Source organism: Echiichthys vipera (genome assembly GCF_963691815.1).
Source record: "Echiichthys vipera genome assembly, chromosome: 20".
In the NCBI taxonomy this organism is placed as follows: domain Eukaryota; kingdom Metazoa; phylum Chordata; class Actinopteri; order Perciformes; family Trachinidae; genus Echiichthys; species Echiichthys vipera.
In genome coordinates, this window is record NC_139845.1 from 1100120 (window position 1) to 1110406 (window position 10287).

Below are 10287 nucleotides of genomic sequence, written 5' to 3' on the forward strand. Positions count from 1 at the left end.
GGAGTTTCCGCATCAGTCCGACAGACGAGTCCCGAGCAGCTCCGAGAGGAACCACGATGCCTGAAGAAGTCGCTCCCGCCGCCGCCGCCGCACCCGCCCCGGTGAAGGCCCCCAAGAAGAAGGCCGCCAAGCCGGCGAAGAAGTCCGGTCCCGGCGCGTCCGAGCTCATCACCAAAGCCGTCGCCGCCTCCAAGGAGAAGAAGGGTCTTTCTTACGTGGCGCTGAAGAAGTCGCTGGCCGCCGACGGCTACGATGTGGAGCGCAACGCGTCCCAGATCAAGCGCGTCATCAAGAGCATGGTGCTGAAGGGGGACCTCGTTCAGACCAAGGGAGTCGGTGTGACCGGCTCCTTCAAGGCCGGGAAAGCCGCTGCCAAGTCCAAGAAGGTGGCGAAGAAGCCCGCAATCAAAGCCAAGAAGCCCGCGGTGAAGAAGACTCCCGCCGCCGCCGCAGCGAAGAAGCCGGCAGCCGCGAAGAAGGCGAAAGCGGCCAAAGCTTCGCCCAAGAAGGCGGCGAGGAAGCCCGCAGCCAAGAGGACCCCCGTGAAGAAGACCGCGGCCAAGAGCCCCAAGAAGCCCGCGGCCAAGAAGGCGGCACCCAAGAAGGCAGTCACCCCCAAGAGAGCTGCCAAAAAGCCCGCCAGGAAAGCGGCCAAACCCGCCGCGAAGAAGGTCGCAGCGAAGAAACCAGCGAAGAAGTGAAGCGTGTGAGTCCGACCCCCCAAAGGCTCTTTTCAGAGCCGCCACATCTCTGCAGAGCACTTCCCTCTGCGCGGCTGCAGCTGCGCTCAGGCTGCGAACTGCTGCAAACACACGAAAACACTTCGGGGCGAAGCGAAACGAACTTCCACACTTTGCTTTTGTCTCCTTTAAGAAAGTTCGCTGCGAAACTTCGTCACGAACAGGAGCGTCTGAACTAACGCGACGTTTTTACTGTAAATTTGTTGTTTTTCTGCTTTTGTAAATATTTTATTTTTTTACTTTTCTGAAATAATGAAATAAATTCAGTCTCAGGTGTTTTCGCTGCGTTCAGCCTCAATTTGTTCAGTTTTAAGGACAAAACTGTTAAATACAGGAGATTTACTTACATTTATTATATTTATATATTTATGATATACTTATTATATATTTGTATTTTCATACTGAGCTGTCACTTAATAAATCAAAGAAGTTTTTAAAAAAGAATAAAAATTTCTAAACTTTTCATAATGAAATAGATTCAAAAAGTGACAAAGGGATTTTATTAAATAATTATTAAATACGTTATTATTCATGCTCTTTGTTAAAATGTTTAAATATTCTGTTGGTTATTTGGTGATTTATTACTCCTAAAAACAACAAAAATAACATTATTCTGAGTTTATCATTTTTATTTCTGGTGTTTAGTTTATTTAGAGGCAGGTGCATTTGAGCATTTCTGACACTTTAGATCCTTAAATGTGGCATTTTTGGACACAATTAATTGTAAATATGTTGGTTTTTTTTCTTCTCTTGTTAAAACTATTTAATTATTGTTCTTTTATGTATTTTTCTTCTGAAATGTCTGAAATAATTTCATATTTTCAGCCTCTTTAGTTAATTTAAACGATGATGGATCTGAGTGTGTGATGCTTTCACGTCTTCAGGTTTATTAAAATGTTTCTAAACTAAAATTAGAAATTAATCTTCAACAATAAACAAAATCTTCCTCAGTTTCCTGTTAAAGATGAAGTTTCTGGTGTTTGTGTGCAGCACCAAACACACACCCTCACACACACACACACACAAACACACACACACACACACACACACCCTCACACACACACACACACACACACACACAGTTATTTATTATTTCTGTTTAGATTTGACAGGATCTCACAAACTTCACTTCAAACTTTCTCTTTCTTTAATTAAATGAATGAAATATTAATTTAAAAAACCACAGATGAAATCTAATGAATCCACGTTTTGCATCTATTTTTAGACGTTTTGCTTCAAAACCCAGTTTAACCTTAAACAGGTCACAGGCTGCTTTAATCTGTCTTCAATGTTCAGTAATTAATTTTCCAACTTATAAAAGCTTTTTATTGAATTTCCACCTGTTTACATGTTTCTTGTTCTTATTTGTTCTTATAATAATAATAAAGTCTCCATCTGTGTCTCATCTGTAGCATAAAGCAAATGTAACGTTACATTTCACCAGTGGATCAAAAGTTCATATAATGTATAAAAATACACGAAACCAATGTCATTTTAATATTTTGATATAGTGTTTTAGACCTGTGACGCTTTATTTTGTAAGTCACAGACACAGTAAAGCGGAAGTCTCGGAGTTACTACAGTGAGTGAACGTGCTCGTCTCTGATTGGTCGATCGGTGTTCAGCAGCGCCTGACCAATCAGCGGCCAGATGGAGAGTATATAGCCCGGGCTGTTGGAGCCAAGTGTTCATCTGCTCTTTGATTTCTCACCGTATCAAATCAACGAAAACTACTTAAAAATGTCCGGAAGAGGCAAAACTGGCGGGAAGGCAAGAGCCAAGGCAAAGACTCGCTCCTCCAGGGCCGGGCTCCAGTTCCCGGTGGGCCGCGTCCACAGGCTCCTGAGGAAGGGCAACTACGCCCAGCGTGTCGGTGCCGGTGCCCCCGTGTACCTGGCGGCGGTGCTGGAGTACCTGACCGCTGAGATCCTGGAGCTGGCTGGAAACGCCGCCAGAGACAACAAGAAGACCAGGATCATCCCCCGGCACCTGCAGCTGGCGGTCCGCAACGACGAGGAGCTCAACAAGCTGCTGGGCGGAGTGACCATCGCTCAGGGCGGCGTGCTGCCCAACATCCAGGCGGTGCTGCTGCCCAAGAAGACCGAGAAGGCGGCGAAGAAGTAAACACCCGGAACCGGCTTCAACTACACCAACAACGGCTCTTTTAAGAGCCACACACCTCCTCTACAAGGGCCGAACTCCTCCACTGCACCTTTATACACCTTTAATACAACCTTAGCGAATTTACAATACACTTAATAAATGAACCACAGCATTTAGCTCCATGTTCTGTTGTTAGCGATGAATAAATCACATTTACAGGGTTTGTTCAGATGCTGGACATCATGGACATTTTATGCACTTTCACTGACTTTGCACTTGTATATTTTTCTTAAATATGTGCTGTATGTCTCGTCATTTGTTAGTATATAACTCGTAAAATTCAATAAAGCTTTTTTTTTTTTTTTTTAATTAAAGACCCGTAGGCTTGAATTTTTGTGAGATATTAAGGCTTAAAAAGTCGCCTGGACACTTGAACTGTGTTAACAAGTTAAATCGTCTTTTGATTTCTGTGTAGTTGGTGTAAAGCTTTTATTTTATTTATTTCTTTTTACACCAGGCTGAGCTGCATCTCCAAACACTTTTGTTCTAAAGTGCTTTAAATTTCGTGAAATATGAAGGTTTGAAAAGTCTAATGAACACTTTTTGCGCTTTAATAATAAGTTAAATTGTCAGATGTTTTTGTTTTTTCATTTTAATTTATTTTTTACACCACACTAAGCAGAGTTGCATCTCCAATCTTGTTGCTCTGCCACAAAGACTTTTGTTTGTGTGTTTTTAAATGTAGGTCACATGGGTTGGCATAAACACTATAAAACAAAGTTCAAATAGACTAGAATCCACATTTTCATGATAAACTTTCTCTTTTTTCAGATTCTTTCGTCCGTAGATTGAATTCCTTCTGTAAAGTCGTCCTGAAACAAAACTGGGTTTGTTTAAAGCTCAATGATGTTTGATTTAATGTGACCATCAAGTGCTTTATTAAGTTTAATTAATATAATTTATGTTCTGGACACAAACATGTTGTTCACCATGAGAAGGTGCAGGAACCCTGATTTTACGCCGCTGGGCCAAAATGTAACTTGTATTGTGATTTTTTTTAATCTGGTTTCATTTTCATTTTTCACAGAGAACTTTTAGATAACCTGTTTTTATTTACCAGTTAATCACTTTTACCTTTTTCAGGTGTTTTTCAGGAATCAGACAAACTTCTTCTTCTTCGTTGTTTACATCAGTTTTAAAATGACGAATCCTCGTTGTCTTTGTTTCAAGGCCTGATTTAAAAAGTGTAAAAAGACCTTTGAATGCCTTCACCGTGCTGCCCCGAGCTAACCACTGTTAGCCACGTCCGGCTGTTAGCATCTCTCCTGGATTTCTACCTTAATAGTTGTGACATTAAAAAACTGTCTCTGTGGATTATTTAATGATTAAAGTGCAAAAAAAGACCCTGAGATGATTTTACGCCTGAATTTCACTTTAAAATAAAAACTTAAAGTGAGCTGAACCTCTTTGTTCAGTCCAAAATGGCGCCTGGCCTCTTTGTCTTAAACCTATTTTCTTTAAACTTCACCTCTTTAATTCTTCAGTGGTTTGCTTTTACTTTGAAGGAGCCGTATGCTAACCGGAAATGAGGCGGCTCACAGTGTCGAGCTTGAGAAGAAGAAGCGGGAATCTGCTGCTGCGTGTCTTCAGTCACGTCCGCAGCTGCTCTTTAAAGCCCGCCGCTGTCTGAACACTGACTCACTTGAGCTTCTCTCTCTGACTGAACTCTAAACTTCCACTGAGGCAAAATGTCCGGAAGAGGAAAAGGCGGGAAAGGACTCGGCAAAGGAGGCGCTAAGCGTCACCGTAAAGTCCTCCGTGATAACATCCAGGGCATCACCAAACCCGCCATCCGCCGTCTGGCTCGCCGCGGCGGAGTGAAGCGTATCTCCGGCCTGATCTACGAGGAGACCCGCGGTGTGCTGAAGGTGTTCCTGGAGAACGTGATCCGTGACGCCGTCACCTACACCGAGCACGCCAAGAGGAAGACGGTGACCGCCATGGACGTGGTGTACGCCCTGAAGAGGCAGGGCCGCACCCTGTACGGCTTCGGCGGCTAAACCGACCATCACCACCCGACCCGGACACAACACAACGGCTCTTTTAAGAGCCACGCACTCCTCTGAAGAGAGAATGTCCTGATTTATATTAATTATGAATGTGTATTTAAGTCATTTATTGCTAATACAATTAAAGGGTATCCATCTGTAACATCAGTGGTACTGTCTCTGGTGGTCAGCCCTAAAGAAAGACCCCTAATACATGAATTATTGAACAGTGTGATTTATTTTACACAGATGCATGTTCCCAATACACATTAAGGGTTAAATCACCCTTTTAAAGGTTATCTTCAAAAAAAATGTGGGGTGTAGAAGGTAAATTTGATTACATGTTGAGTTATGTCATTGCGTTAATAAGTAGTCTATCCTCTCTTTACACCATTAAAATGTTATTTGCATGTAATTCATCTGCTCACAAACTGTCATTAGTCGAAAGGTTCAACAAGTGCTTAAACCTTTAAATTCCTGAGTTTTAAAGTATTTTAAGGTTCGGAAAGTGCTTTGAGGTTTAAATAAAACACTGAAATTGTATCAAAACAACTAAGAGGCACACACTTCATCTAAAGCACATGTCCTGAAGTTTAATAGTTTGATATCACACTGATATATTTTGTTATATGAATTGAAAAATCCCCCTTTTGAGATATTTCTGAATATTTAAATGTATTTCAAACACTGGTTCTTACTCTGTGGTGCTCCAGTTCTGTTGGTAAGTGAAGAGATTGCAGAAGTAAAGTCCAGTTCAAGTCCTACAGGTGCTTGAACTTAAGGTTGTATTGTAATCATCCTTACTTCTTTAACATCAAATAGTTCTAGAATAGAAACATAATGTAATTTCTCATCTTTCTGATGTTATAGAAGAATTTTAGTTCTTTATAACATAAAACCATCTGTTGGCAACTGCTCCTAAACGTGTCGTCTTATAATTAAACCAAATCATTTGTAGCCCCAAATTTAATGCTGTTTTGACTTTGTGTGTGTGTGTGTGTGTGTGTGTGTAAACATCACTTATTCAACACATCACATATAAAAAATCACATATAAAAAAATACCTTTCTAATCTCAAATTTCTGTAGATAATTGTTTACACACACACTTCATCTCCTCTCCTGTATTTCAAACTGTAATGAGATTAAATGTATGATGATAAAATCTCACTATGTTCCAACACGTCTCCTTTTAAACTACGAAGAAAACATTTATTCATCTTGAATTTGTCTCTTTGTGTCTGTAGAGTTCAGCTAAATTCACAAAAGGTAACATTAGATAAAGCATCATTAGTAAATTTAAACGTGTAATATAATAAATAATCTTAATGTCAGTAATGAACTGGGGAGGTGTGGTGATATCTCTAAGTTCATATTTTATAATATTCGCCTATAGTGAATATAAATATAAAATAAAAAGAAATAACAAATGTGTTGAAACGTGTTTGGTCCAGAACAGTGAGTATTACACTGTTAAACTATTATTGGTTGCTGTTTTCATACTTTACTGTAATGACTTTACTCATCACACCCATGTGGCTCTTGTCTTGTCATTTTGTTGTATTACTTTCTTGTATTTTCTGTTTTATTTTATTCATATTGTAGATTATTGCATCTCTTATAAGTATTATTAATTCTGAATGAACCCTGTGATGATGGATGAAGGCTTAGCACCTCCTTATAATCTTATTTTAAACATATTACAGTTTTTCTGCAAAGCTTTTATGGTTAAACTGGATTTTCTTCTCACTGTAACCACACCCGGAGCCGAGTTACACTTCCGCATAGTAACTCCGTGACGCTCTGACGCTCAACCAATGACAGAGCGGCGACAGCACAGCTACATTTGCATATGTTGGGTTTAAGACAGAGCAGCGCGGCGCACTCTCCACACACTTCTCAGCACCCTGAAGAACTGTAACCATGCCTGAACCACCAGCACCCAAAGCCGGAAAGAAGGGCTCCAAGAAAGCGGTGACAAAGACCGCCGGAAAGAAGGACAAGAAGAGGAGGAAGACCAGGAAGGAGAGCTACGCCATCTACGTCTACAAGGTGATGAAGCAGGTGCACCCCGACACCGGCATCTCCTCCAAGGCCATGGGCATCATGAACTCCTTCGTGAGCGACATCTTTGAGCGCATCGCCGGTGAGGCCTCCCGCCTGGCTCACTACAACAAGAGGTCCACCATCACCTCCAGGGAGATCCAGACCGCCGTCCGCCTGCTGCTCCCCGGAGAGCTGGCCAAGCACGCCGTGTCTGAGGGCACCAAGGCCGTGACCAAGTACACCAGCTCCAAGTAAACTGTCCTGATCCTCCACAACGACCCAACGGCTCTTTTAAGAGCCACACACTCCTTCTTTGAGAGCAAACATCCGGTTATAACACAGGGTTGACTATGAATGATGTGTGTAGGTCCGTGTGCTGTACAAGTGAATTACATACAGTTGTTATGAACTCACATTACCAGCACAAGGTAAATTCCCTGTAGTTAACTAACACATGTAGACTGTTTAACCTGTAATGTTTGACGCTGTGTTGAAAGATGGTGTCATGCCCTTAAGTCTACATCATACATGACATTTGTATTCTGTCTAATTCCCTAAAGCAACGTGGAGCTCATTACAAGCGCATGGTAACCCTTCCCCTTAGATAAATAACACATATAGATTATTTAACCCTTTATGGTTGATAATGTATATTGAGATGGTATCATGCCTTTAACACTACATTGTACATAACATTTATACTTTGTCCTATTTCTTAAAGAAATGTGGAACAGAAATCAAGTAAATTTATATTCGTACACAACATTTTGGTGGAATTTCAAAGGCATGTACACACTGTTTACAGTTCAGTTAATTTATCCCTTATTGTGTTTTTCAAGAAGCTTTATTTGTTTATTTATCCAGAGGGAAATGATTGCAACAGTGTCAATACAACGATGGGAAATTATCACAGTGACAATAAGCTAACATCAAATAAGTCAAACATTAACTAAATGTGACAGAGGGCAACAGACATTGAATAGAATAGAATAGCCTTTATTGTCATTGCATTTGCATACAACGAAATTGGAGTGCTACTCCCCCTTGGTATATTTTAGCAAAGAATATATATAATAAAACAATAAGCAAAGTATAATATAAGCAATAAAAACACAATATAGTATAAACAATATAATGTGAACGGTATAGACAGATGGGGAAGTATAAAGAGTGGAGCATGTTATTATTGCACAAGAATTTTAAAGTGGCTTTGTGAATAAGCGTAGGTTTATACAATATACAACAATTTGCACGGTGCAGTTTAGCAGCAGATTAAATAAAATAAGAACAAACTAAATAAATGAGAGAGCGATAATTGAAACAGTGTTAAAAATGTAGCAGCAATTCCTACAGAACTAACTAACGAAGTTGGTTGTGAGATGTCTTCTATACACGTCTCCGTAAGTGCATTATCTTTTAAAATGTTCATATTAACTTTCCCATTCTCTGGGGCTTCATGTCAGATGAGACGAGTCGGTGCCACTTTTATAACTTTTATAAACAAATGTGCTTCTTCGATAGTTGCCCACAAGTCATTACACAAGGTTTGTACGGGTGCTCGAAATCCCTGAAAAGCCTTAGATTTCAATGTTTTCCTTTATTTCTTATCATTGTGTGTATCTGTATAAATGTATAATAAACCACATTTGTAACGTGCTGGAAAAGCTTTAAATGGACTCTGAAAGTGCTTGAATTTTTAGAAAAGGCGAACCCTGAATAAACAAACCATGACGTGCTCGACCACAGTTATATAGTATTTTATTATGTATATTACTTTTGTACATTCTCAGTCTGTGTGCGGGAGGAAGCCGAATGCAATTACACGGTTTAATGTCAATAAAGATTATTCTGACAGTCCCTGAGTCCCATTTCAATTATTTATATTCAATGATTTCATTCAATGACTAGAACTTGAATTAAATCAGCACCGAGAAGAGATATTTAAAAACATTTGTATTATATTACAATATATTATTGTATTACAAATTAGTATAAATAAATTGATGAATAAAACTAAGTACGTTCATGTGTTGTTTTGTATCCCAAAGCTTTACAAATTTAAAAATACCCCAAAAAACAACAAAATTCACATTTGTTAACAATATATTCTAAAACAAACATTTATATTTATATAATAATTATAAATATATGAACTCATGTAAAAGACTGAGTATCATTAACATGCAACGAGTAATGTGACATAAATAAAGTTGATAATATTAATAAAATAAATAATAATAAGTTTGTTAATTGTTGTTTTGTCCCAAAGCTTTAGAAAAGCAGGAAACAGCCGTTAACAGAAAGAGCGGGAAGTTTGAATTTTTCTCTCATCCAATCGCTGAGCTGCTGTGTTGGTGATGACGCAGCCTCACGGACCAATCAGCGCCGCCCTGTGTTCCCGCTCCGCCTATATAAACCCGTCTCTGCGCGTTCAGCGGCACAACCACTTTTCTGACACGTACAGAAACCGGAAGTGATCGAGAATGGCCAGAACCAAGCAGACCGCCCGTAAATCCACCGGAGGCAAAGCCCCCAGGAAGCAGCTGGCCACCAAGGCCGCCCGCAAGAGCGCCCCGGCCACCGGCGGAGTGAAGAAGCCCCACCGTTACAGGCCCGGTACCGTGGCTCTTCGTGAGATCCGTCGCTACCAGAAGTCCACGGAGCTGCTGATCCGCAAGCTGCCCTTCCAGCGCCTGGTCCGCGAGATCGCTCAGGACTTCAAGACCGACCTGCGCTTCCAGAGCTCCGCCGTCATGGCTCTGCAGGAGTCCAGCGAGGCTTACCTGGTCGGCCTGTTCGAGGACACCAACCTGTGCGCCATCCACGCCAAGAGGGTCACCATCATGCCCAAGGACATCCAGCTGGCCCGCCGCATCCGCGGGGAGAGGGCTTAGACTCACCGGCCACCGACAACCACACAACGGCTCTTTTAAGAGCCCCCTCCCCGCTTTAAAGACAAACAGATCGTCCACCACTTTAGAACCATGTCATAAAACTGTCATTACACATCAAATTTACCCAGTTATTAACAATAAAACAGGGATTCAGCTTTAATGCACAACCCTTATCCAGAAGAGCAGCTGCTGTTATTGAACATTTAGGACAAAACTATTTAAATGTTGAACTCCTGTCGTTCAGGCTTCGTGCAGGAGCTTTATATGTTTAAATGCTCTCATTTTAATGTGTTCTCAATGTTCTATCTATTAAAATCTATCTATTGCATTTCTCTCATTAGACTTAAACAGCAAATGTGGGGATCTATTTTTCTTATCTCTGGTGTTATAAAGTTTAGCGGTGTTGCATGATATAAATATGAAGCTAGAGGTTATTTATTTCAGGGCTGTGATAAAG

General features: G+C 40.8%; 5 protein-coding genes across 5 annotated transcripts; all 5 read left to right on the forward strand.

Moving 5' to 3' along the window:
• LOC310962796 (histone H1.5-like) lies at positions 1-1018 on the forward strand. Its single transcript, XM_083935372.1, has one exon. The coding sequence runs from the start codon at positions 57-59 to the stop codon at positions 699-701; it is 645 nt and encodes a 214-aa protein (XP_083791498.1). The 5' UTR covers positions 1-56; the 3' UTR covers positions 702-1018.
• Positions 1019-2480: 1462 nt separating this feature from the next.
• On the forward strand, positions 2481-2896 carry LOC310962799 (histone H2A; the record flags this gene model as incomplete). Its single annotated transcript, XM_083935375.1, has 1 exon — positions 2481-2896. The coding sequence occupies one exon, from the start codon at positions 2481-2483 to the stop codon at positions 2862-2864; it is 384 nt and encodes a 127-aa protein (XP_083791501.1). The 3' UTR covers positions 2865-2896.
• A 1695-nt stretch (positions 2897-4591) lies between these two features.
• LOC310962802 (histone H4) lies at positions 4592-4924 on the forward strand (the record flags this gene model as incomplete). The annotated part of the gene is made up of 1 exon (XM_083935378.1): positions 4592-4924. One exon carries the CDS (start codon positions 4592-4594, stop codon positions 4901-4903), a length of 312 nt encoding a protein of 103 aa, XP_083791504.1. The 3' UTR covers positions 4904-4924.
• Positions 4925-6813: 1889 nt separating this feature from the next.
• LOC310962801 (histone H2B 1/2-like) lies at positions 6814-7191 on the forward strand (the record flags this gene model as incomplete). Its single annotated transcript, XM_083935377.1, has 1 exon — positions 6814-7191. The coding sequence occupies one exon, from the start codon at positions 6814-6816 to the stop codon at positions 7189-7191; it is 378 nt and encodes a 125-aa protein (XP_083791503.1).
• Positions 7192-9419: 2228 nt separating this feature from the next.
• LOC310962798 (histone H3.2) lies at positions 9420-9830 on the forward strand (the record flags this gene model as incomplete). Its single annotated transcript, XM_083935374.1, has 1 exon — positions 9420-9830. One exon carries the CDS (start codon positions 9420-9422, stop codon positions 9828-9830), a length of 411 nt encoding a protein of 136 aa, XP_083791500.1.
• Positions 9831-10287: the final 457 nt, after the last annotated feature.